The sequence below is a fragment of the Porites lutea genome, chromosome 4 (genome assembly GCF_958299795.1).
Source record: "Porites lutea chromosome 4, jaPorLute2.1, whole genome shotgun sequence".
In the NCBI taxonomy this organism is placed as follows: Eukaryota; Metazoa; Cnidaria; class Anthozoa; order Scleractinia; family Poritidae; genus Porites; species Porites lutea.
This window is the reverse complement of record NC_133204.1, coordinates 42981909-43009822: the sequence shown is the minus strand read 5'-3', so window position 1 is coordinate 43009822 and position 27914 is coordinate 42981909. Positions and strand designations below refer to the sequence as shown.

Below are 27914 nucleotides of genomic sequence, written 5' to 3'. Positions count from 1 at the left end.
CACCATTTCTGCTGTCCTATGTCACTGTTTTTGAGGCCATGTTGCTTGTCAGAATTAAACCTAACAGAACCTCATTACCGGCACTTATTCTTGGTCAGGACAATGGTTCTTTATGTCACCAAGTTTGAAGACATACCAGGAAGAGTCCTGTGCTACCCTTTCTTAAATTTTGGGAACACTTTTAGTTATTATTACTATGTCACACAGTTTCTGTTTGTTGCATATAACCGATTAACATTTTAGCCTTTTTAGGCTCACTCTGCTAACACTGTGAAATTTCATCTGTTGCAGTCAAGGATGAATTTGAGGGTGTGGCCAATGATGATGTTGTTTGGGCAACTGTAGGATTCTGCATTCTTAGTTTGGCTGTTGTCGCCATATTAATTGGACTTACCTGTTATAACGAGTTTACCAAGCCAGATTTAACCATTTGTGGTTCCAGTGGGATATATATTTGTTGTGGAGTAGCTTGTAAGTACTGAAAAAATAAGTTAATCTTTAATTTATTGTTGTGTGAGCTGCAGGGCAGGGCAAATAATGAATTGGGAACTACTAATTGGGAACTATTCACCCTAGATGGCTTTAGACAACCAGACATCTGGGTTTCCAACAATATGCTCAGTTTTGGAGAAAAAATGATTTTTCAACATCTTTAAGACCTAGATGCCCACTCATCAGTTCTTGGCTTAAACCTCCTTATATCAATGAACTGACTTATCAATAGGCTGAGAAAACAACCAACATTTTACGATGTATTCAAGGAGAAACCATCACAATTTGTTGGTTGTTTTCTCAAGCCCACTTGTTGACAAATATTGTTACTCTACTTGCAGTTTTCTTTGTGATCATTTCTGCATGTTTGTTTGCTGCCTTGTTTGAGATCCAACTCAAAAAGAATGTCTTACAACCAAAAGATCAGCAGCGAGGCTTCTCTTCAACTGACAAGGCTCAGCTTGGATATTCATTTTGGATCTTGTTAGGTGCCGCTGGAGTGTTGTTACTCTGTCCACTCATCATTTTATTGAAGAATGTTCACTGCACGCATTATTTCAAAACAAAAAAGCATGAAATAAGTAATGTAGATGGAGTCATGTTATATTAGATGACAAAGTCATGGTTAACTCTAAACTTAAGTTTGAATCTGATCAATATCAGTTCAGCTTTGATACTGTGAGTATGCATGTACATGTATGTTTTTAAACTTAAGGTGATTCCCTAGTTTTGCACTGCGCATCTCTTACTGCGCATAACAAGATGGCCGCCATAAAAAAGAGCATGTGAAGTAATATTATTAAAATGAAGTTGACTGAAGAGAAACGCTATTGGAATTTTTGCTTGCTGTTGTTTCTTGCCAAGGTGAGACTTGATGTGTTGGGAATGTGCATAACGTAAGCAGTACACGTGTTGCTGAGTTCGACCTCCCCTCGGAGAACCTCGATAGTGGATGTTTAACTTGTGCTCTACTCACTTTGATTTTCATTTAAACACTTTCTTTATCACATTGTGTCCTAAATGTGATATCTCGATGTAAATTCTGTAAAAACGGATTTTTTAATACTTTCTTCCCCCTTTCACATACATTCTATTTTGAAACTCACCCCAGTCCTCTCTCAAAAATCGGAGAAAATGCGTTTGGTGGGCACTTTCTGCAGCTCTACCGCAAAAACGAGTACGGTGACCCCCATTTTTTATTTCATGATTTTAATAAGGACAGTGCTTCCTTTCGATGAGAAAAAAATTGGCACAAATCTATGTTCAGTTTTTTTGCAATTTTACTAAATTGTACGGATTGAGCCATCACGGGTCGAAAAGCGCGCGTCCAATTTAATTCTACTTTGGAGCGTAAAGTAAAAACAAGGGCATAAAAAGGCATTTTTCTGGTACGTAAGTGGATAAACAATACATTAAAGTCAAATTCTGTGTGATGTCACATGCATCATCGAAAAAATCTCTCCTTTTTGTCTAGTTTTGCGCTGCCTGTGGTTTTTGTAAAAGGGTCCTAAATAGCCGTATTTGTCAGCATTGTGACGTCAAAACGAGCACGGTGACCCCCACTTTTTATTACTTTTTTATCATCTTTTTGACTTGTTACATCAGTGTACCAAGTTTTAGCTAAAATCTATGTTAGGTTCTTTTACTATGGAATCACCTTAAACAGACTTTAAAAAAAAGGTAGTCGTAGATAAGAATAATGAGAAATTCTTGAATTAATTATTGTAAATTACTACGTTATTTATAGTAAGTTAGAGGTTTCGTATAATATGAGATAATTTTCTTGGTGAGTGTAGCCCTTTAAGAAAACATGAACGTAGTATTGGTAGTATTTAAACAGCTCCAAAAAAGGTGACTAGCTGTTCGTGAATTGTTAGCTAACAGTGTGCCATTAATCCCCAAAGTTATTGCTAAGGATTCAGGACTTGTTATGAGGGACATGAGTTCAGAGATGGCGAATCATGGTGTTTGGGAGGAGATCTCCATGAATGTCCTGACCACTCCTGTGGTCAAAGGATGATGATGATGATTATGCCATCAGTCAGCTCACAAACTGCCAACGATCCATGATCCACAAAACTATTAAGGACTATCCTCACCAAACAAGTGAAAAATCAGAGAACCTTATAATATTTAATAATTTTCAACAGAGTTGGTTTGATTTTTATTAATTTTGTTAAACTTATCATATGTCTCAGGGAGATTATGCTGTTATTAATAAGTATTTATAACATTTGTAAAACACATGGCTGCTGTAACTGAAGTATTTGGTGTCAGGGGGTTATTAACAGACTGTAAACAAGATTAACTGGTTTTATGATAACCTAAATATAACGTAGTTATTCACAAAGTGAATAATATATATACAGGATTTTTACATAACAAGAAAGTAGTATTTGTACAAGTTTACCTTTCTATGAGTGAAACCAGTTTTAAAACATAGGATTTCAAAATATCTTGTAATGTGATATTTAAAACGTTGTCTTAGTGGCACTTCATAGTTCTTTGGCTGAAGTTATGCAACCCAGGATAGGAAGCAAGACTTTAAGCCTAAATTTAATAGGTGTGATTTAAAGGCACTGACTTTTCTTTGAAACTATTTTGTAGAAGTGCAATATTTAACTAATATACTTTTTGTGTAGAAAAATAAATGCTTATGTTGCCATTTCATGTATACCAGTTTTAAAGCACCCTCAGACTTGTAGTTTGACAGTCTGTCTTCAGTCTAGGCTTATATTTCTGCATATATTCTACACAACATCCCTTTCCAAGCACTGCTTCCTAGTTTTTTCTACTTTTTTTCTTTCTGCAATACTATTATTCATCAGGCTCCTGCAATGCCTATTCCGAGCACCAGAAACTTATATTTTTCTACTGCAACGATCTCAGACTGAAAAAAAAATAGGTTCTTAACCCAAGAAATGGAAAGATGAAATTGTATACATTTTAGCACCGTTCAAAAACTTTGTACAAGTCTGGCAAATTTGCTATTTGAAGGAGAGTACCATCCTCAGAAAAACGGCTGGGAGGGATAAGTCCTGTGCGAAAAGCAGGAAATAAAATATGTTCTACAGTCCACTGCCATGAATGGTTGGAAGACGAAGATTTTACAGCATTGGGATCCTCTGTGTCAACATCTTTGGTGGAGTTCTCATCATGTTGGAAAGGATCAGGTTTAAATGCATAAAATCTGCTGCACTCCTGCGCAAAGGTTCGGAAGCATCCCTCTTCAGTATCCCAGTCCACCTACACATGTTACAGGAAAAATTAAAATTAGATCAAGATGAATTGTAGCAAATCATTGACTGGCAGTATTCAGTTCTGAAAATTAACTCCAAACATCATAATAATTGAGGTACATGGCACTGTAACATCTGCAATGGTCCCATGAATGATCAACATCAATTTTCTCCTACCAATCTCAATACATAATAAAGACAAAAAGTGATAAAAATTAATTAAATGATCACCTAAGTGAAAATGCTTTGATCCTAAAACAAAATCACTCAACTATTTTTTCAGGGAAATGTATGGAGATCTGTACAGAGAATTTGTATGTGGATATTGGGGCATAAAGGGTTTTAATGTCACAGGAAACAGCTGATGGCATTTACTAGCATCAACAAAAGGCTTAGATACACCAAAAATGAGGCTGAGAGATTAGCACATAATTGTGTTCTGTACCAAGCTGCCGTGAATGCTGCCACGTCCTGAGGAGGATACGCGGCCATTCATTCAGCTTGATGTAGCATATACTGGGGAACAAGCCACGTTAATGTGTAGTTACAGCTTGTACAACAAACTTCCTCTCTGTTTCTCTGGCATTCTTGAAAGCCAGAACATTGTGCAGAGGTCTCTCTTCCTCTCTCTTCACTTCCTATATATCACCCCCAGTGCACTTTTTTCCCTCTCTCCAACCTCCCTACTACACAAAGAAGCCATTGAGGAGGAGAGAGGTGTTAGAGTCTGTGTTCAAGATTGCAAAGAAATTGATTGCCAAAAACAAACTAAAAAAGAGCAGAATTTCTTAATAGGGTTCCAGTTCACAGGGCTTGCAAAAAGCTTAAATTCCAGCTTGTCCTTTGGGTCACTTCTTCCTTGTCTTTGTTAATGATTTAGTTAGAGGATGACTTGCATAGACCCTTATTGGGCAAGTGAGATCAAACAATACTCTCCTAGCAAGAAAAGCTCCTAGTCCTAGACTACTAGATGGGACTGTATTCAAGCTTTGAGTCCAATAACAAAAACATTCCTGATATTCTACTATTTCATACTGCTTACCTCTGTAGCAAGGCGAAGAACAAACAAAGGAAGGCCATTAAGATTTGGTATGTAACCATCTAACAGCAAAGGCAATGTCAATAGATGACCTTCTTTATCAATTTCCAAAGAAAAATAATCCAACAACATAGCTGCTTTTCCTTTCAGCAAATTGACAATGTATGCCGCTAACTCATCTTTAGGACCATCCTCTTCTGTCCAGCCACTCTCCTCACAGTCTAAAGCTAGCATGGCAAGCTCATAGACTGGTGCCGGCTCTGAAAGCTTTAGAAAGTCAAAGTTGCCAAACTTAAAGATGATAATCTGGTAGAAGAGTTCTTTACTAAGGGTTGTGACATTCGCAAGGAACAACTTTGTGCTGTGTTGGACGAGAGCAAGTGACCTGTTCACGCAGCCCACAAACTTATGGTCTTCAAACAGCTCTTTCATTCCTTGATGTTCATTGCTGTCAATGGCTTTACGTAGATTCAAAACACTGGTAAGGCGAATTTCTCTGTGGAAAGTTAACTTGTTTTGGCCCTTTGAAGTCCTGTCACCATTTTTCTCTAGTCTTGGCTTTTTTGGACCTGAAGAGGTAGAACCAACCATTCAATCAACCAATAAGAACAACAATGATTTTTTAATCAAAGTTGCCGTTCCCTGAAGCGGGATTTGAACAACTAAAAAATGGTAAAAAACAGGTTGCTTGTTAGAAAAACTATCCCTAACAGTACCAATGGAAATGTATCAAGAACATTGAGAAGAAAACACTGTATATAAGGGTGTAATCGACACACTTTTCCAGTCATTCAGTTAGTCACCCAGGCTGCCAATCAACATGTTCAGCCATCAGTTATTAAGTCTACAATGTACCTTAAATTAAGTAAGTCAATCAAATATTTATTCAAAATGACTGGAAATAATAAATTTCCATTACCTGATGGTTGGTCAGAGAAGTCCTCCTCACCAGCATCTAGAGTTTTGCTTGAGTTGGACACTGAAAGTGTGCTTTCGTCAGTAATATTAGCAGTTGAAGTAAGATTTTTAGACCTGTTTGGTTCCCCATCAGCTGAATTATTAGCTTCATGTTGAGCTATAGTTCTTGAAGACTGAGAATCACTAAAAAACACCAATGCAAGGGATTAATAAGACGTTGACAAACACCCTAGGGGCTTTTGGAAACTATTTCCAATAACATGTGACCATGAAAAAAAAAGAGTGTGTATAAAATGCAAACCAGGGAGTCATGCGAGCCATGCAGTCCATTGAAGAATCATTGAGAAAAACACCACAAAAACCGAAAACAGTAATACATTAACTGAACGCGAACTGTCTGTTTAACCCTAAACAGCGCTTAACCCTAGCCCTAAAGTGAGTGCTTAACCCTAATCCATAAAATGAAAGCTTAACCCTAATCAGTACAATGAGTGCTTAACCCTAATCAGTATAATGAATGCTCAACTCCTCATCTGTAAATTTCCAGTTTTTACTTGTGTTTCCTTTTTTTTAACTGATGCCTTGTGTGAAGCTCGCGTGACTCGCAGTTTGTCAAGACCCCCCCCCAAAAAACATTTTAGGTTCTAATGTAACAGCAATTTTTCAACTTGAACCTGTTTGTTACACTTGATGATGTAGCATGATTTTCAGGAGGAAGAAAGGCATGCAGAGTCTGCTCTCTACTGTCTGTTCGAACCATTTGATGTGCATATAACTTTCCAGCATTAGATTGTCCACCATCGTTTGTCACTTAAAAAATAATGCAATGAAGAGTATATTCAATCACATTTCTGACTAAAATAATGGAAATTATGAATCTAAATGTCTGCACAAATCATGGTGGGGAAGGGGAGTATTTTTATCGTTTGTATTAAATGTATTTTCCATCAAAGAAAAAACATATGGGGGAGTTTCAAATACAGTTTTTGGATGTTAATATCCAGAGGCATTGGCTAGAGGCTTGGGTTGGGCAAGCAAATAGCAAGTACCTTTAATCTTGTTCACTAATCTACATGGGTTCTTGTGTATGTACCAGTAAAGATGACGTAAAAAGAACAATCCAGGGTGCAAAGGAAATCATTTTTACAGCTTGCCATTTGGGCAAGCTGAAGCTAGCATTTACTAGCCCAGACGTCATTTCAACTAGCCCCAAAAACTTTTTGACTAGCAGAATTGATTTCACAGTTCCTCTGTTATTCAAATTCCTCAAAAAACATCACTTGCCCGTCAGGCAAGTTAAAAACAAAATTCACTAGCCCGATACCAAAATCCACTAGCCTCAGGCTATTGGACACTACTTTCTTTGCACGCTGCAACCTTTTGTTTTTGTAAATATGAGCTGGTAAATGCAGAGGGAACACCAACCTGTAGAAGTATCAGTCACAGGGACACCAGGCAGAAGGGTTTGAGTGTAGTAAGTTCTGGATGAATTTGCCCCTAATAACTTCTCTTCAAAGGCCTTCTGAATAGCCTCAATGATGGAATCTTCATGCAAAAAATGAACCTCATGTTTGGTGGGGTGAACATTAACGTCAACATTTCTTGGTGCAATTTCCAGGGATATGTACACAAAGGGATGGCTGCTCTTTGGAATATAAGCTTCATATAATGTTTCTATTGCTTTCCTTAAAGCAGAGGAGTCAACAAGACGATGATTAATAAATAACAAAAACTGCAGCTTCTTGACAGAATAATTAGCATTGGAAATGTAGCCATGCATTTTGAAGGCATACTTTTGGTCGTCGCAACTAACTTCTAACAACTCTCTTGCAACTGAAGCTCCATAGATTGTGCGAATATTATCCAAAATCGAAGCACCATTGGTCGTTCTGACGTCCGCCATGTTTTCTCCCTGCTTCTTCAACGTAAACGCAACTCCAGAATTGTGTATAGCATACTTGCTCACCACATCAGCAATTTTCGCGAACTCTTCACCGTAACTCTTAAGAGCCTTTCGTCGAGTCGACACATTGTAAAACAAGTCTTCGACAGTTATCTGAGTGCCTTTGTTTCCAGCACAAGGCTTAGGGTCAGCAGACAATCCAGGTCGTGCAGGCACTAGTTTTCCATCCGAATAACTCGCTTTGAAAGCACAGTTCGATTCTCCAGTTCTTGTAGTGATAGTTACGTGAGCAACGTGACTAATGCTTGCCAGAGCTTCTCCGCGAAATCCATAAGTCGCAATGGAGCTTAAATCCTCAAATTTTGTAAGTTTACTCGTAGTGAAACGCTCGCACACGATCCCCATATCTTCTTTCCTAATGCCACAGCCGTTGTCCTGAATCTGCAAAAGTTTCAAACCTCCAGATTTGACTGTTACCGTAATTGATGAAGCCTTTGCATCAAGCGAGTTCTCGATCATTTCTTTCAGTGCATTGGCTGGTCTTTGAATCACTTCACCAGCAGCAATGCGATTAACCACAGCCTCGTCTAGCTTCTTTATGGTGGGAACAGCCGCCATCTTGAGAAGCAATATTCCCGCGCGAGGCTTCCCGCGCAAATTTTTCGAGCAGAAAGACATTTTCACCAGCGGTTTTAATGCTCCGTCATGTAATCCTACTGAAATTTTTCGTCAACAAATCAACATGGCGGCGTCCATGGCGGCAAGAAGGGTGTCTTTTGGAAGGATTGCTTTACTGAAGCAAAGTTTCCAGGTAGATTGTTACTCTATTAATCTTTTTTCTCTCCTTGTATATTTTTCCAAGGTAGATTAGTGATATATTTATTGTCAAACAGGTTTGTGACCTGTTTACAAGCCTCAGTATAAAACATAAACGCGTACATTTTTATAGTAAGCTTTTTTGTCAACATAACAACTTATCTTCAGATCGGGCAGTTTCTTTTTGTAAACCCAAATTTAAAAAGATGCATCGTTAGTTAAGTTTAGTATAACTATAACAGGCGGTAAATGTATTTCCCAGTTGGGAGGGTGAAGGAAACATATAATGGACATATTAAAGGTCAAAGGTTGCTTTAGTTCAATTAAGGCTTATTTTCCAAACTTTCTTCCAGCTGATGCCTGCTGCATTTATAAAATCACAAGCATACAGCACCAATGTTGAATCAGCCTCAAAGAGTGAGCCCCTGGCACAGTCAAAAGGTCGTTATATGGTAACCCTTATTCCAGGGGATGGTGTTGGACCAGAACTTTGTCACAGTGTGAAGAGAGTGTTTAGGTAGGCTCTCAACGTCCAAATTTAATGTAACAGTGTGTTTGTTGTAGGTCAAAGTGAAATTCCAGTTAAAATGGTTTCAACCTGATTGATTCTCAGTTATTCCTATCTCTAATAATTGGCAGATCTAGGGGAGGGGCCAAGGGGTCCCAGGCCTCCTTCTCATTTTTAGGCCAAACTGAAGCCTGCAAGACTGATAAAAATATTTCTTGAGGCCAGGCCCCTCTCTTTTCTTAGTTCTCTCGATCTGAATTCACCACTGCTATTATTCATGATTGTGATAAACTGGTCTGACCTGAATTTCATTTTCATCTACATGTATATGATTCATTCTCATTCACTCACTCACTCTGGTTCTTTTTTGTTAGTGCTGCTGGGGTGCCTGTAGACTGGGATGAAATTCCAATCAGGTAAGACTTACACTGGCTATTTGTCACATAATAAATCATCTCAAAACAAAAAAATAATCTAACACAAAACTGATCCACCACAATGTCAAATGCTTCATTGCCAACATAATACAGTATTTTTTGCAATGATGTTTTTATCTCTGACTCCTAACATACTGCAAGTTCCAAACTAAAAAAAAGTGAGCCTAACTTAAGTTGGGTTATCAATACATAGTAGCAGCAGATGACTTGTCCACAAATTTGGGCAGCCATTGCCTAAGAATGCAAAAAGTCCACTTCCAGTTGATATGCCCCACTCAAAAAAGTCTTTGCTCCCTTCTCTTCATACATTAACTAAACATGATTGCAGGCTTGTCTTTGATTCTTGAAGAGCTAGTGAAGGGGCTTCTTTACCTTGTGATCATGGGAATTGTTATTTACTATTTTCCATCATTTCAGTGATGTGAGCTATGGTAGCAGATATACTTTGGATGATGTTGTTCAGTCAATGAAGAAAACTGGGGTAGGGTTAAAAGGTAGGACTGCCAGCTAATGCTACTAAAAGGGTTCCAAACCAGCTGATGCTAAGACCACTGTTCTTTTTTTTTCAAATCAAAACACTTAATCAGCTAACTTTCACTGATTTTTTCTGCTAGGTGCATTGACAACACCATCCAGTATCTCCAGTCAGGATCACTTATCACTTAATCAAAAAATGAAGTAAGTATACAGAGATAATTTACTCTCCTTGCACTAGTAATTTCCATATACAAATTCTCCAGACTGATGTCCATAGATTTTCCTCAAAAATTGGTGGAGGGAATTGGATGGAAGATGAAAGCATTTTGGCTTTGGTGATCATTTTGTTAATTCTCATAACCTTTTCCCTTGAAGATGTATTGATTTTGTTAGGAGAAAATTAATATTGATCCCTTGGGAGACTCAAGGGTTAAGCATTTGAAGTATTTCCAATAAGGTGGAGTGGTTAGAGGAATGGACTAATCCTCAGTCTAGTGGTCCTAGGTGCAAGTTCTGACACTGGGTTAAGTGTAGCCTACTTCCTCTCTAGCTTGTGGCAAAAGTTGTTGAGAGAAAAGTCAACATTTTCCGACACCTCCACTGGTTTCCCCACAAAATCACTTCTGGGAAATGAGCATAGAAATTCCATACTGATGACCAGTCACTACCCAGATCTTGGTAGTACTTCTGGTTGGCTGAAAATTTGCTTCAACCAATCAGAAGCGCTACCCTGTGCTTGTTTCTCCGACATTATTTTGGGTCGCAAAATGTTGGCTGTTTTCTCAGGTTAGGTTCAGTAGAGTTGGTTTTGTTTCTCTTAAGCCCAATGCTGTCACACATAGCTAACTGGTTTGTCTTCTTCTAATGCACATCTTAATCTTTCATCTTAACTTGGATAGTGGGAGGAGAACCATAATAAAAAATTCCGTCTTGTTTTCATAATGAATTAATGGGTCACTCCATTTTGCTTACAGAACAGAGCTGGACCTGTTTGCAAATGTTGTCCACTGTAAAAGCCTTCCAGGTTATAATACCAGGTACCTCTCCTATTGCATTACTCTTCCTCTAAATGTGTTATTTCATTTAGTTTTAATTTGTTGGTATATCCGAGGACGCATCATTACAGGTTAATTATTTTTATGTCACAAGATTCATGAGACTACTTGTATGGCCATACTTACCACACCTTCCCCACAACTTAATGGAGATTATGTTTGCGACCATTGCGTGAAAGGTTAACTCTTGTTGACTCATTGTGATTTATATGAGATGGACTGGGGAGTAATTGTGAAGAACCCCTTCCCTAAACTGACTGTTAGTCAACTGTCGCCAACAGTTAACCAACACATTACCGACATATTACCTACACCTTACCAACAAACTGCTCGAAAAATTGTTAAAAATGCAACACCTAGGACAGCATGTCTCACCAAATAACCTTTTTACTATGAACCAGGTATGAACCTACCTGGGGTAAGCTCTTTTTGCTATAAAAGTCATGCAAGTTAGTATCACACAACCAAAGAGGAAGTGTAGAAAATTTGGTCTGTAGTACAGCACATCTAAATTAGCTCTTGGGAAATAAGGGGTCATGTTTCCTTAATCTTCTGTGGGACGAAAAGGGTTAATGAAACAAAATTTCTTGTGTTTGTTAGACATAAAGATGTAGATATGATAATTATCAGAGAGCAGACAGAGGGAGAATACACTAGCCTGGAACATGAGGTCTGTAATTTTATCATGTTTTCCTTCAATGATATGATATTCTTTAGTCAGAGTTTAACATGGAATAATATGTAGATGTTAACGTTTTTCCCCTTTTCCTGGCTTTTTAAAAATTTCTTTTCATACCCTTAGTGCAATGTCTCAATATACCGTATCTCCCACAATTTGTTTTTCTATTAACCAGTCTCGATCAAGATCCTCAAGATTTCTATTAACCCTATTTCTATTTTAAAAGTCTCAAGAGAGTCCAACATCAACTTTCTCCCAAAAATACAATATATCAAAACACAATAAGAGAAATTAGGTTATGAGAGTAAGTAAACTGATCACTTAAATGAAAACGCTTTGTATGGAGGTCAATATGGAGAATCTGTATGTGGATCTTGGGGCTTAAAGGGCTAGCCAATCTCAGTCAAGATCATCTTTTTATTAGCTTCCTTAAGGCCATAACCATGTCCCTGTATTTCATGTAATGTGGTAACAGCTCTTTCTGATTTTACTAAAGAACAGTGTTAGGAACTTCTGTGAGGTACTATTGTATTTCTTGTGTTGATTGGTAACAGAGTGTGCCAGGAGTTGTAGAAATGATCAAGGTTATCACAAGAAAGAAATCAGAAAGGATTGCTAAGTTTGCTTTTGACTATGCAACAAGGCACAAGAGACAGAAAGTCACTGCTGTTCACAAGGCAAATATTATGTAAGTTCAAGTTGTTCTGAAGCAAATTACATGTATTGGTGAATAGTTAATGTTATACAGCTGCTTATACACTGTAACCCTTCAGCTCCTTAGTCATCACCACCATCTAAAATCTCAAGTTGTGTATTATGAAAACTTGTCACTCAAATACATTTTGACGATGTCCAAAAACATGGACTGTTGTTTGTGTTTTACTTTGTTCCTTTTTGTTGTTTCTCAAAATGCAGTATATGGGGTTTTCATAGTTAAATAATTGTCAAATTCAAAAACAAATCCTTGAAAAGTCCGTAAAGTTTTTTCATCTCCGAAAAGGAAATTTTACTGTAGAACTGTAGTTTGAATCATTAATTTCATGAAGTAAAACATGTTAAACTAACCAAGTAAGAAAACTTTTTAATAGGGAAAATGGAATGTAACAGGAGACAAAAATTATCTGCAACGTGTATACAGAATTTGCCATTTCATTTGTAAATTGTCTATTCTCTCAATAGGAAGCAAGGTGATGGTTTGTTTTTGAAAACTTGTGAGCAAGTTTCCAAACTGTACCCAAAGATCAAGTTTGAAGGAATGATCGTAGACAACACATGTATGCAGGTATAACCTAGTCATTCTCAACTTCTGCCACCTAGTTCTGTAATGAAATAATGCAGGAAGATTTGTAAGGAAAGTTTGTCCACTGGCGAGTGCCTTTAACCACCACCTGGTCAGCTCAGTTGGGAGAGCACCAGTCTGCTGAGTGGCAGGTCACAGGTTCAAACCCCGGCCAGACCAACACTCAGGGTCTTAAAATAACTGAGGAAAAGTGCTGCCTTTGGAATGACATCTGCAAATGGTTAGACTTCTAGTCTTTTCAGATAAGGACGAAAAACCTTAGGTCCCATCTCACAGCACTTTTCTGGACACTATTCTGTTCTTTGTGGGACTTAAAAGAACCCACACCATTGTTCAAAGAGAGTAGGGGACGTAGACCCTGGTGGTGTGGCAAACCTTTCCTGGGCTGGGTGGGTTATCTGTAAGTACACACTTCAATTATTGAAGCTTGCTCTGTTGTGTGTTCCGCACCATATGGTGGAAGTGATTATAAAATAAATAAATAATAAATAACACTAATATGTACTTTTTGACTGAGTGGGAGGGCCGGACGGGATTTCAATTATTTACCGTATTTATTCGACTATAAGCCGATCTCGGCTATAAGCCGAGACCCCAAACTTTGAAGGTGTAGACTTGGCATTACGAGAACCAAAAATAAATAGAAAACACCCGGCTATAAGCCAAGACCCATTCATTATTACAAGACTGAATTGTTAACTACGGGAAAACCTAACATTTTCGGAAAAAAATCACATTTTTTTTCAAAAACGTTTGGCTATAAGCCGAGACCCCCTCTAGAGCCCAAATTTTAATTCACTTCAGTTTTAATTTGTGTAAAAATCGCTCGGCTTATAGTCGAATAAATACGGTAGCTCAAGGTCCATGCGTCCTGACCAAGAGCCAAATGTTTTCCTGTCCAGCCCAACCTAACTCATTCAATAAGCATTTTATCATATGACCATTGTGTTTTTGAATATTTCTGACGGACCAAACCCACATCTGTCAATATGCTTTTTTAGCAGGGCCAAATGCATTTCTCTGGCCCTTTCACTTGACGCGTTCAGCGATCATTAGGGATTTTTTTTTTCATATGGTTTTTCAGTGAAATTGCATGCGGGGCTGTATCATGGGTCATATTATAAAAATATTTACTGTATGTTAAATATGCAGCTATCAGCTATTAATATACATGTAAAGTAGTTTCTGACAAATCATTGAATTTTATTCAAAGCTTTCAATTCTTATACAATTCATTTATCACTTAAAATGATATACAGGGTTTTATTGATAAGGTAATCTGGAATAGAGAAAGGGTTTTCTGATTTGCAGGGCACCTAGGCATCTTTTATTTACCAGGCCTGGGTTGTCCAAACATTGGACAGTTTTATGCACCAGATAAGTCACTATCCAGTGAATAAGTGTTAGGGAAACTAATTCCGCCATCCAGTGGATAGTGATTTAACAACTGGTGCCTGGATTCTGTTGACAGCTCAGGATTTTCTACAGTCCAAACAAAGCTGTTACCATTTCAAAAACATTGTCAAACTTCAACTCAAAGCAGGGAAAATTTTGGAAAGGAATTTGACAAGCAAGGTGGCACAACTATCTGGACTTTAGGCCAAATATCCACCCCTGACATCTTTTACTCTACTTATCTTTTTGTGTTTCCTTTTGTTTTGTTTATCAGCTGGTAGCCAAACCCCACCAGTTCGATGTGATGGTCCTACCTAATTTATATGGCAGTATTGTAGACAATGTTGGAGCAGCATTGGTAGGTGGTGCTGGCGTGGTGCCTGGAAAAAGTCTTGGAAGCAACTTTGCCATCTTTGAACCTGTAAGTATCTGTCATAGGGACCATAACTATGCTGAGAAAAGTTTGAAATAGAATTCCTTACTAGTATTTCTTGTTTTTGTTACAGTAACTTCAAGGGTATAATAATAACTGGCAACTATTTTAATATAATATTATATATAATATGTACTAAAATCTTGATTTTCTGTTTGTAAACCTGACAACTAACAGTAGAATGTGAAAGTACTACTGAGAGCGTTTCATTTGAATCATCAGTTCTTAGGATTTTGTTCGCAGATTCAGAAGTTACATCTTCATACCAAATGAAATAATAGTTACATGTGAAAGTACCACTGAAGAGCTTTCATTTGAATGGTCACATCACAGGATCTTGTTCACACGTTCAAAAGTTAGAGCGTCACGCTATACGATACCATTTTAAATTACTACAAAAGAGGTCTCATTTGAATGGTCACATCTTAGGATTTTGTCTATCTAAAGCTAGGAGTCCACAGTTAAATCATTGACACAAAGTTTCCTTGAATTTTCAGGGAGCCCGTCACACGTACGCTCAAATGGCAGGAAGAAATATTGCAAATCCCACAGCGATGATTTTAGCTGGTGTGGACATGTTGGAGCATATGAAGTAATAATCATTTGATTGAGCTCTCTAAAAGATGATCGTCTTTTAAAAATGAATGATTTTGTCCATCTTTAAATTTTCAGTGGTGTCTGAAAACATTTTAGCAACTGATCATTTCCTTTTGGGCGACAGGATATGGTTTATTTCTGAAGCTTAGAATGGTCAATAGCGAAAAAGAGCCACCCACCATTGAACATTTCCGGTAAAAACGTCTCTAATTTGGGAAAGTCCATTAAAACCAATCCACTTTTTTGTTTTACAGTCTGGGATTCTATGCAAAAATGATCAGTGACGCTCTTCAAAAGACCATCTCTGAAGGACAGGTGTGTAAAGTTAACATTAAAAGAGTCTAGTTTAGTACTGCATAAACGGTGATCACTGACCAGGGGTTAATCTTAGGAAAAAACCGATCGTTTTCCACTTTTGAGTAGCGTTAAGTGAAGACGCCAGTTTCTTAAAATGAAGTTGCGTTTTTTTTATTGTTTTGCAAGAACGCAGTCTGGATCTTTACCATCGTACCAGTGCCTACATCTACGTATTATATATCTGTATTTTCTATTTATTTGTCGTTTATTCCCAAAATTGAACGCCAGTATCATTTTATGCGTATTTGACAGGGGCACCCAACGGGAATATAGCTCAAAACCACTTAAACATAGCATTGTTAAACGTATTTTAGTATTTAAACGGTAGATATAGGCATATGTCTATCCCCTAAAAATTTTTCATCTGTTCGGATTTCCTAGCTGAAAGTCTAGTGATCCGAAAATTATAGGGATCAAAACTTACCTTTTCGAAAATTCCAGTCAGAAAAAAGGCTCCCGAAAATTCTAGGGGACCTTTTTAGGGTAAAAATCCGTTAAAATAGGCAGTTATACCATTTTTTAGATGTTCAAAAATCCTAGGAGAGCCAGCCAAGCAAAAAATTTTACAACAAATGTTCCGAAAATTCTAGATCTCAAATCGTCTTCCGAACAGATATTTTCCGAAAATTGTCGTTGGGTGCCCCTGATTTGATATCTTACTACTTTGGTGGTATCACTTGAATTTGGACAGGATTATGTGTGGTGTCTTCTGGTGTGTGTGCCGTTGGAAACTTCGGATTTGGCTTCCGCGTTCGAATGCGCTCGTAAAAATGGATTTCCTAATGAAACGCACATTTTGTTGTGACCATGATGAGAATTATGTTTCTCAGTTTCATTCAATTCAATACACCTTTGGTTTTTGTACCCAGGATCTATTTTTGTTATATGGCTAAATACGCAACCTAGCGAGATGAAACGAATCCTGCATTCTGATTGGCTATCCAAACGGGCAATATGAGCTCATCTTGCCCGCTCGGGATTTCCCGCGTTGGTCACGCAAGTAAAAGTTCTCTTTTTGGCCATAAAATAAATCTTTTATCGACCAAGATCGTTCGGTATTGTCCTTGTAATTTTTTTTTTTTTTTGGCGTTTTTATTGACCTCGACTTCGTTTCGGTCAATAAAATCGCAAAAAAGAACTTAGTCATTATCCAGCCATCTTGACCTCATGCTTCGTCAAGAACTCATATGTATGAATATAAACATTTCCATCTGATTTGTCAGAAGCCTTTGTTTCGTCGACCCCCGAGGAACGGTCAGGCGTCTTATTTTTCTCCTGAACGCACCTCGTGGGGTTTGTGCGAGGAGACAGCCGAATCAGCTTAGCATTTCTACCTATTTTACCACTGATTTCAGACTTTTATCCATTTTTTTTTCAGTTCTTGACCATGGATATGGGCGGTAGTACAAGCACTACTGATTTTGTACAGGCGGTCATTCGACACATGTATGAATAGACACTCTACCCCAACGATAAAAAAATAGGTGATTTCTGATGACAACTTTTACTGATCCTTATATGTACTTTGAATTTTCCTGGATTGGTTGCTTTGTTAGCTGTGCCACTGAAAGTTATAAAAAGGTTTTTGTTAATTTTAAAAAGTGGACTGTAAATAGTATTGTACAATTACAAATAAAAATAAATGCAAAAGCAAGTTATAAACAAAGTTAATGTTTCGTGATCCTGTTAGATTCCTACTAATTTACTACAACATGATGAATTGAAATAAGTTCCTTTTCGACGATCAGCTTATGATTCTGACGAGGGAACTTTCTCTAGTGGTGTTTAATCCCCTACACTACAGCTCATACTTGTTAATTTGCTTTCATTTAAAGCAGGCTAAAAAGTGTTTTGTTTTTCTTCGTATTTGTTTGCTTTTTTCAGTCCTGTCCTATTTGGAGGAAAATCTCCAAGAAAATGAATTTCCTGACTAGAAATATATGGCAATAACTATTAAAACAGGAAATAAAAACTAATTTTTATGTGAACAGGGTGACAGCAAAGAATAAAGACCTTCAGTTTTTTTGTGTTTTCCGACCCTCTAATAACTAATCCTCCCACTTAGTGTTTTTTGGTCCGCCCTGCTTTTTAAAGACTGCCTGATTTATTCTTACGAAAAATATCCCAACAAGGTTTGTTTTCAAAAATACGCTTTAGTTGAAACACGAAGCCTCCGAATTTGGACAAAAGCTGCGCGCGCATATGTCCTTCAACTGAAAAGCGTCTTTGTGACGTAACAAGTTAGTTTCGATTTTATTTCCAAAGACACAACGATTTTTGAAATCCTTTGGTAATCCCTTTATGGCTTGGATATCTTCTCTACACACAAAGACAGGGAGGTCAGTGTTGCATATATTTTCATACATTAAGAAGCCCTCTTTTTAGAAAAGAACGGGGTTGCTGGGGCTGCTGGTAAATTCTTAAGACGCATTTACACAACATAAACTTTGAATTCGTAACCCGGTTAAAGTGTTGGTGCTAGCCGCAATTGCTGCCTTCGTGAACAATTTTTTAACTCGACAATGCTTTCATCCTACTGCTTCAAACTCCATTTTCGTTTCTTAATATCCGCCCAACATAGTTTTTATTTGAAAGCCCTGTGAAACCGCTTCTTCAATTGGTTCATGATAAGAATGCGGTAAGTATGTGTACGCGCACCTAATGAATTTTAGAGGAGGATGGTTGAAGTCGGTAGTTAGAAAAGCAGAGCTTTAAGATTTACTGAAAATTGCGTTCCGACTCAGCCCATGACTACTACTTATGACTGATAGTTTGCTTGTGTTTGGAAATCGTTATAATGCATTGCTTAGTTTCAAGGCTTCCCTGGGTGCCAGAGACTTTTCTGTGCCTTTTCCGGTGAAGTCTTTAAAGTTTCTTGCGCGAATTGAAAAGCTTCGCCGCTCGTGACTTCTGCCTTTGGCTGAAGATCTGTCGGCCTGCGGTCGACACCGATAAATCCAGCCGCAGGCGAGAAAAACCTTTGGTTCCCAGTATATTTCAAGGCAGAAGTTATTTGAATTCTGTAGATCCAATCGAAGCAAAGTAGGCTAATTAACATGCCACACTGGCCCGGTTGGCATGGCTAGATCGCTTTGCCAAAATTGTGGCACCTCAACTGCGCAGCAAGCTTTTCCGCGCGAGTTCGTCGGGAGAGTTGGGACAAGAGCAAAAAAGAGGAATGAATGGGGAGGGGAGGAAAGTTGTTTCCTCTTCTCCTCTCCCCCTCCCCCTACGATCTTGTATTTCTTTTGCTCTCGTTCCAACTTTCGCGCAATAACTTGACTGGAGACGCTTGCTACGCAAACGTATTAAACACAACAATATCAAGCTACCGGGTCTAGCTGAAATTCCGTCATCTCGGCAATGCTATCCTGTTCCCAGAGCTTTTTCTTGAAATTTTTCTTTGCGTTCAAGAACGAGCCACGCAAAGCGCCGAAAACGAAGAAAACCCAGGTTACGGTAGTGCGAGCCAGCCTGGCAAACTGGGTCAGCCCCGCTCTTGTAACCAGGTTCTAAGTTTAATTTTGCGAGAGAGAACCTTGGAACGAACTCTGGTTCGGAATAAGATTCCTCCGAAACTTGCTGGGTATGCACGCGCGCCAGAATTCCAAAATACGCCATAACGACATTTTGTTATTCGTACCAGTGCTCTGCTACTACAAAAAAGGTCAGCTCCGGAATTAAGATATTTTCCTAAAAGTAAATTCCATTTCCTACCTTCTTCTTAAATGGGAAAAAAATTTCAATTTGCCATTTGTGGTCTCAGTTTGATTTTCGCGCGCGTGCATACTTCACTTCCAACGGAATGCGGCTATTGTGACGTCACAACGAAGTTAAGATCCAGTTTCACAAACCGCGCCTTGCATATGCGTCTTTGAACTAAGAGCTTTATCCAAAGAAAAAAGTCGGAGAAGGGGCTCATTTTTTCGTAAGTACGGTAAGTAGGTATCTGTTAATTGTAAACAAGAAAATTGAACAAGTTCGGAAACATTCTCAATCAAGACTTTTGATTCGTAGCGCATGCAATCCATGAACACACCCTCCTTATAATTAAGAAAACGTCTGACAAGCTTTTTTTGTTTGTTTTCCCATAAAAATAGTAATAGTAAAAATTTCAGTTCCTTCCATACAGCGAGTTTGTTAAATGAGTTTTATAAAAACAAGCAATTGCTTTCTTCTCTTTCTTGCTGAGGAACAAACTAAGAAAAAGCTTTAACAAACATCCCCGTTCATATCCAGCGGTCAAGCTTAGAAAATTATCCATATGACATGTTTTCTATAAGGAGGTTTAGTCAAAAACGGTTCGTTTCTATGTTTGACTATTTGCTGGAAAAAAAATATAGCTCCACGATACTGAGAAATTCGTACTACAAACGTTCGTCACGTCGAGGTTCCACTGTAATTTGCAATTAGCCACAGAAAAGCTTGTTCTTTTTATGATGATTCAAGAATACAGAAATGTTATTAGATAGTAAAAAATCCTAATAATTGAAATAAGGAACAACATGGAAGGCAATAACATACTTACGATGATAATGATGATTCAAGAATACAGACATGTTACTTAGTAATGGAATTATCTTGGTAATTACAAAGCAGACGACAAAAACGTAACCCACGTTGATGATGATTCAAGAATACAGAAATGTTATTGGTAAGTAAACTATCTTGGTAATATATGGCACAGAAGGCGACAACCAAGGGAGGATGAACATAATTCAAAAAAACAGAAAAGTTATTAATAATGAACTTATCTTGGTAATTACAAAGAAGGCGACAACGAATTGAGGATGGTGATGTTTGAAGAAAACAGAAATGTTATTGGTAATGAAATTATCGTGGTAATTACAAAGAAGGCGACGACAAAGTAAGGATAATGATGATTCAAGAATACAGAAATGTTATTGGTAATGAAATTATCTTGGTAATTACAAAAAAGGCGACGACAAAGTAAGGATAATGATGATTCAAGAATACAGAAATGTTATTGGTAATGAAAGTATCTGGTAATTACAAAGAAGGCGACAACAAAGTAAGGATGATGATGATTCAAGAATACAGAAATGTTATTGGTAATGAAAGTATCTGGTAATTACAAAGATGGCGACGACAAAGTAAGGATGATGATGATTCAAGAATACAGAAATGTTATTGGTAATGAAATTATCTTGGTAATTACAAGGAAGGCGACGACAAAGTAAGGATGATGATGATTCAAGAATACAGAAATGTTATTGGTAATGAAATTATCTTGGTAATTACAAAAAAGGCGACGACAAAGTGAGGATGATGATGATTCAAGAATACAGAAATGTTATTGGTAATGAAATTATCTTGGTAATTACAAGGAAGGCGACGACAAAGTAAGGAAGATGATGATTCAAGAATACAGAAATGTTATTTGTAATGAAAGTATCTGGTAATTACAAAGAACGCGACGACAAAGTAAGGATGATTATGATTTAAGAATAGAGAAATGTTATTGGTAATGAAATTATCTTGGTAATTACAAAGAAGGCGGCAACAAAGTAAGGATGATGATGATACAAGAATACAGAAAAGTTATTGGTAATGAAATTATCTTGGTAATTACAAAGAAGGCAACGACAAAGTAAGGATCATGATGATTCAAGAATACAGAAATGTTATTGGTGATGAAATTATCTTGGTAATTACAAAGAAGGCAACGAGAAAGTAAGGATTATGATGATTCAAGAATACAGAAATGTTATTGGTAAGTAAATTATCTTGGTAATTACAAAGAAGGTGACGACAAAGTAAGGATGATGATTATTCAAGAATAGAGAAGTGATATTGGTAATGAACTTATCTTGGTAATTACAAAGAAGGCGACGACAAAGTAAGGATCATGATGATTCAAGAATACAGAAATGTTATTGGTAATGAACTTGTCTTGCTAATTAGAAAGAAGGCAACGAGAAAGTAAGGATGATGATGATTCAAGAATACAGAAATGTTATTGGTAATGAAATTATCTTGGTAATTACAAAGAAGGCGACCACAAAGTAAGGATAATGATCATTCAAGAATACAGAAGTGTTATTGGTGATGAAATTATCTTGGTAATTGCAAAGTAGGCGACGACAAAGTAAGGATGATGAGGATTCAAGAATACAGAAATGTTATTGGTAATGAAATTATCTTGGTAATTACAAAAAAGGCGACGACAAAGTGAGTATGATGATGATTCAAGAATACAGAAATGTTATTGGTAATGAAATTATCTTGGTAATTACAAGGAAGGCGACGACAAAGTAAGGATGATGATGATTCAAGAATACAGAAATGTTATTGGTAATGAAAGTATCTGGTAATTACAAAGAACGCGACGACAAAGTAAGGATGATTATGATTTAAGAATAGAGAAATGTTATTGGTAATGAAATTATCTTGGTAATTACAAAGAAGGCGGCAACAAAGTAAGGATGATGATGATTCAAGAATACAGAAATGTTATTGGTAATGAAATTATCTTGGTAATTACAAAAAAGGCGACGACAAAGTAAGGATAATGATGATTCAAGAATACAGAAATGTTATTGGTGATGAAATTATCTTGGTAATTACAAAGAAGGCAACGAGAAAGTAAGGATGATGATGATTCAAGAATACAGAAATGTTATTGGTAAGTAAATTATCTTGGTAATTACAAAGAAGGCGACGACAAAGTAAGGATGATGATTATTCAAGAATAGGGAAGTGATATTGGTAATAAACTTATCTTGGTAATTACAAAGAAGGCAACGAGAAAGTAAGGATGATGATGATTCAAGAATACAGAAATGTTATTGGTAAGTAAATTATCTTGCTAATTACAAAGAAGGCAACGAGAAAGTAAGGATGATGATGATTCAAGAATACAGAAATGTTATTGGTAAGTAAATTATCTTGGTAATTACAAAGAAGGCAACGAGAAAGTAAGGATGATGATGATTCAAGAATACAGAAATGTTATTGGTAATGAAATTATCTTGGTAATTAGAAAGAAGGCGACCACAAAGTAAGGATAATGATCATTCAAGAATACAGAAGTGTTATTGGTGATGAAATTATCTTGGTAATTACAAAGAAGGCGACGACAAAGTAAGGATGATGATTATTCAAGAATAGAGAAGTGATATTGGTAATGAACTTATCTTGGTAATTACAAAGAAGGCAACGAGAAAGTAAGGATGATGATGATTCAAGAATACAGAAATGTTATTGGTAAGTAAATTATCTTGGTAATTACAAAGAAGGCGACGACAAAGTAAGGATGATGATTATTCAAGAATAGGGAAGTGATATTGGTAATAAACTTATCTTGGTAATTACAAAGAAGGCAACGAGAAAGTAAGGATGATGATGATTCAAGAATACAGAAATGTTATTGGTAAGTAAATTATCTTGCTAATTACAAAGAAGGCAACGAGAAAGTAAGGATGATGATGATTCAAGAATACAGAAATGTTATTGGTAAGTAAATTATCTTGGTAATTACAAAGAAGGCAACGAGAAAGTAAGGATGATGATGATTCAAGAATACAGAAATGTTATTGGTAATGAAATTATCTTGGTAATTACAAAGAAGGCGACCACAAAGTAAGGATAATGATCATTCAAGAATACAGAAGTGTTATTGGTGATGAAATTATCTTGGTAATTACAAAGAAGGCGACGACAAAGTAAGGATGATGATTATTCAAGAATAGAGAAGTGATATTGGTAATGAACTTATCTTGGTAATTACAAAGAAGGCAACGAGAAAGTAAGGATGATGATGATTCAAGAATACAGAAATGTTATTGGTAATGAAATTATCTTGGTAATTACAAGGAAGGCGACGACAAAGTAAGGATGATGATGATTCAAGAATATAGAAATGTTATTGGTAATGAAATTATCTTGGTAATTACAAAGAAGGCGACCACAAAGTAAGGATAATGATCATTTAAGGATACAGAAATGTTATCGGTGATGAAATTATCTTGGTAATTACAAAGAAGGCGACGACAAAGTAATGATGATGATGATTCAAGAATACAGAAATGTTATTGGTAATGAAATTATCTTGGTAATTACAAAGAACGCGAGGACAAAGTGAGGACAATGATTATTGAAGAATACAGACATGTTATTGGTAATGAAATTGTCGTGGTAATTACAAAGAAGGCGACGACAAAGTAAGGACGATGATGATTCAAGAATACAGAAATGTTATTGGTAATGAAATTATCGTGGTAATTACAAAGAAGGCGACGACAAAGTAACGATGATGATGATTCAAGAATACAGAAATGTTATTGGTAATGAAATTATCTTGGTAATTACAAGGAAGGCGACGACAAAGTAAGGATGATGATGATTCAAGAATACAGAAATGTTATTGGTAATGAAATTATCTTGGTAATAACAAGGAAGGCGACCACAAAGTAAGGATAATGATCATTCAAGAATACAGAAGTGTTGTTGGTGATGAAATTATCTTGGTAATTACAAAGTAGGCGACGACAAAGTAAGGATGATGATTATTCAAGAATAGAGAAGTGATATTGGTAATGAACTTATCTTGGTAATTACAAAGAAGGCAACGAGAAAGTAAGGATGATGATGATTCAAGAATACAGAAATGTTATTGGTAAGTAAATTATCTTGGTAATTACAAAGAAGGCGACGATAAAGTAAGGATAATGATCATTCAAGAATACAGAATGGTTATTGGTAAGAAAATTATCTTGGTAATTACAAAGAAGGCGACGACAAGGTAATGATGATGATGATTCAAGAATACAGAAATGTTATTGGTAATGAAATTATCTTAGTAATTACAAAGAAGGCGACGAGAAAGTAATGATGATGATGATTCAAGAATACAGAAAAGTTATTGGTAATGAAATTATCTTGGTAATTACAAAGAACGCGACGACAAAGTGAGGACAATGATGATTGAAGAATACAGACATGTTATTGGTAATGAAATTATCGTGGTAATTACAAAGAAGGCGACGACAAAGTAACGATGATGATGATTCAAGAATACAGAAATGTTATTGGTAATGAAATTATCTTGGTAATTACAAGGAAGGCGACGACAAAGTAAGGATGATGATGATTCAAGAATACAGAAATGTTATTGGTAATGAAATTATCTTGGTAATTACAAAGAAGGCAACGAGAAAGTAAGGATGATGATGATTCAAGAATACAGAAATGATATTGGTAATGAAATTATCTTGGTAATTACAAAGAAGGCGACGACAAAGTAAGGATGATGATTATTCAAGAATAGAGAAGTGATATTGGTAATGAACTTATCTTGGTAATTACCAAGAACGCGACGACAAAGTGAGGACAATGATGATTGAAGAATACAGACATGTTATTGGTAATGAAATTATCGTGGTAATTACAAAGAAGGCGACGACAAAGTAAGGATAATGATGATTCAAGAATACAGAAATGTTATTGGTAATGAAATTATCTTGGTAATTACAAAGAAGGCGACGACAAAGTAAGGATGATGATGATTCAAGAATACAGAAATGTTATTGGTAAGTAAATTATCTTGGTAATTACAAAGAAGGCGACGACAAAGTAAGGATGATGATGATTCAAGAATACAGAAATGTTATTGGTAATGAAAGTATCTGGTAATTACAAAGAAGGCGACGACAAAGTAAGGATGATGATGATTCAAGAATACAGAAATGTTATTAGTAATGAAATTATCGTGGTAATTACAAAAAAGGCGACGACAAAGTGAGGATGATGATGATTCAAGAATACAGAAATGTTATTGGTAAGTAAATTATCTTGGTAATTACTAAGAACGCGACGACAAAGTAAGGATGATTATGATTTAAGAATAGAGAAAAGTTATTGGTAACGAAATTATCTTGGTAATTACAAAGAAGGCGGCAACAAAGTAAGGATGATGATGATTCAAGAATAGAGTAATGTTATTGGTAATGAAATTATCTTGGTAATTACAAAAAAGGCGACGACAAAGTAAGGATGATGATGATTCAAGAATACAGAAATGTTATTGTTAATGAAATTATCTTGGTAATTTCAAAAAAGGCGACGACAAAGTAAGGATGATGATGATTCAAGAATACAGAAATGTTATTGGTAGGTAAATTATCTTGGTAATTACAAAGAACGCGGCAACAAAGTGAGGATGATGATGATTCAAGAATACAGATCTGTTTTTGGTAAGGAACTACCTTGGTAATTACAATCAAGGTGACAACAAACTGAAGGTGATTATGATTCTTGATAAAAAAAATGTTATTGGTAAGTAAATTATTTTGTAATTACAAAGAAGGCGACGACGAATTGAGGATAATGATGATTCAAGAATACAGAAATGTTATTGGTTAAAAAATTGTCTTGGTAATTACAAAGAAAGCGACGACAAAGTGATGATGATGATGATGATGATGATTCAAGATTAGAGAAATGTTATTGGTAATGAAATTTTCTTGGTAATTACAAAGAAGGCGACGACAAAGTGAGGAGGGTGATGATTCAAGAAAACAGGAATGTTATTGGTTATGAAATTATTTTGGTATCTGGAAGGGTGATGACAACAAAGTGAGGATGATGATGATTCAAGAACACAAAAATGTTATTGGTAATGAAATTATCTTGGTAATTACATAAAGAGAAGGCGTCAAAGAGTTAAGATGATGCTGATTTAAGACTACAGAAATGTTAATTTCACGTAAATTGTTTTGGTTATGATAAAGGAGACAACACAGTGAGGATGATGATGATTTAGGAATACAGAATCGGAATTTTATTGGTTATTATATTATGTAGGTAACAATAGAGGAAAGATATGATGATTGAACGTGACGTTGATTCAATTGAACTATTCAGAAATAGTTGCACTGATGAAAATTGAATGAAAGCTAAGGATTCATCGACAAGGAACATAAAATATTTTGTTGGTAAGTAAAAGGTTCTTTCTAAATACATAAATGGCGTGGGTAATGATGATACACTTGTTACAAATTGATGACTTTCCGACTGGGTACTTTTCTTTTCCCATTCCTGTTATTTTTCTATGATAGCAGCATTACGACATTGATTCAGATTCCAATTTTGGTACGAATAATGGAAGTTTGCAAAAAGGAATTTCAATAAGAAAGATAATTTAAATTTGTTGACTTGACGCAATGACGTCATATGACAGACAACAGCTGCGATCTTGGATTCTTAGTGCCAAACAGCACGCATCAATATGATTAAGAAAATGCTGAAACTTAACTTAAAGAAGTTTACACAAAAATGGAATAAGAAGAAGGGAAATCCTGGAAACAAGATGAAGAAGCCCCAAAGTGACTGGTCGAAATGAATAAATGCTTTTAATACTGTTGATACACCTTTTTCGTCCCCCAAAAGTTGGCATAAGCATTGTCTTCAATTACTCTTGGGACGACTGTTATACCCAGAAGAAATTAAAAACAAAGGTTATACACAGTTTTTTTTGGGGGGGGGGGGGGTGTTGAGCAAACACGGTGTATCATGGGAGATGTGCAAATGGTGAATTCCAGAGAAATGAAGGACCAACCGTGTGTTTTATACCATTTGATCTCTAATTTGTCTCTCAAAAGAATCCCTCTTTAACAAAGAGCTCACAGGAACAAAGCGCTCACAAGATTAAAGCGATGATTATGAACGTGTTAACTTGGAATAGTTGATTGCTAGCAGTCCAAGGGTTGCTGAAAGGGTTGCTAAATGTTCTTTTTCTCAATTTGGGTACATCATATCTTTTAACTTAAATAACGTGTTTTAATGCTGTGAAAGATGCCTCATGGACGTGGTAACTATATTTCGAAAAACCCCTCGTCGTTTACGCGGATTTACTGGAAAATCGTCAATTCGGTTGATATTCCTAAAAATTTAATATAACTGAAAGTCAACTTAAGGAGCTTTTGCGCTCTCCCCCTCATCTCAACAGGCCCTGAAATAAGAACCTTATTTATTATCCACCTGCGTTAGTTATTGTACAGAAAACGCACCAAACGAATACAAATTTCGCACGATGTTTTGTACAGAGTAGCTAACCAATATTATGACAGGTCCCAGCCAGGCAGCTGTGCCTTTCGTAAACGGTCGGTGCCATTTTTAAGACAATGGAAAATTTTTGACCTGTTATTGAGAGTGTTTTTACTGAGAAGAAAGAAAATCGCAGGCCAGGGTCTGAATCAAGCCAGGGGGTTGGTTAAATGTGATCATCGAACAGTAAATGGCACACCTTC

General features: G+C 36.5%; 3 protein-coding genes across 3 annotated transcripts in view; 2 read left to right on the top strand and 1 right to left on the bottom strand.

The window, feature by feature from the left end:
* LOC140935775 (uncharacterized) overlaps positions 1-1231 on the top strand; it is a 2814-nt gene extending 1583 nt beyond the window's left edge. Inside the window, exons 2-3 of the mRNA XM_073385338.1 lie at positions 292-471; positions 834-1231. Of these exons, the coding sequence (XP_073241439.1) occupies positions 292-471; positions 834-1102 (449 nt within the window). The 3' untranslated portion in view covers positions 1103-1231. The remainder of the gene's footprint in view (positions 1-291; positions 472-833) is intronic.
* A 2206-nt stretch (positions 1232-3437) lies between these two features.
* LOC140934727 (DNA mismatch repair protein Mlh1-like) lies at positions 3438-8269 on the bottom strand. The gene is made up of 5 exons (XM_073384303.1): positions 7114-8269; positions 6363-6498; positions 5690-5871; positions 4774-5339; positions 3438-3738 (listed from the first exon to the last, which is right to left on the bottom strand). Exons 1-5 carry the CDS (start codon positions 8267-8269, stop codon positions 3439-3441), a joined length of 2340 nt encoding a protein of 779 aa, XP_073240404.1. The 3' UTR covers position 3438.
* Positions 8270-8291: 22 nt separating this feature from the next.
* Positions 8292-17311, top strand: LOC140933688 (isocitrate dehydrogenase [NAD] subunit beta, mitochondrial-like). Its single transcript, XM_073383297.1, has 13 exons — positions 8292-8402; positions 8761-8924; positions 9290-9331; positions 9770-9846; positions 9967-10030; positions 10804-10866; positions 11485-11554; positions 12118-12251; positions 12743-12845; positions 14533-14679; positions 15189-15283; positions 15543-15603; positions 17024-17311. Exons 1-13 carry the CDS (start codon positions 8334-8336, stop codon positions 17099-17101), a joined length of 1167 nt encoding a protein of 388 aa, XP_073239398.1. The 5' UTR covers positions 8292-8333; the 3' UTR covers positions 17102-17311.
* Positions 17312-27914: the final 10603 nt, after the last annotated feature.

Coding starts and splice junctions, on each gene's coding strand:
- LOC140933688 (XM_073383297.1), top strand. CDS start 8,334: ATGGCGGCGTCCATGGCGGCAAGAAGGGTGTCTTTTGGAAGGATTGCT. Junction 8,403..8,760: donor TACTGAAGCAAAGTTTCCAG/GTAGATTGTTAC, acceptor ACTTTCTTCCAG/CTGATGCCTGCTGCATTTAT. Junction 12,252..12,742: donor GTTCACAAGGCAAATATTAT/GTAAGTTCAAGT, acceptor TTCTCTCAATAG/GAAGCAAGGTGATGGTTTGT.
- LOC140934727 (XM_073384303.1), bottom strand. CDS start 8,269: ATGTCTTTCTGCTCGAAAAATTTGCGCGGGAAGCCTCGCGCGGGAATA. Junction 6,499..7,113: donor TGTGACTGATACTTCTACAG/GTTGGTGTTCCC, acceptor TTATTTTTTAAG/TGACAAACGATGGTGGACAA. Junction 5,872..6,362: donor TCATCAAGTGTAACAAACAG/GTTCAAGTTGAA, acceptor GGTGTTTTTTAG/TGATTCTCAGTCTTCAAGAA.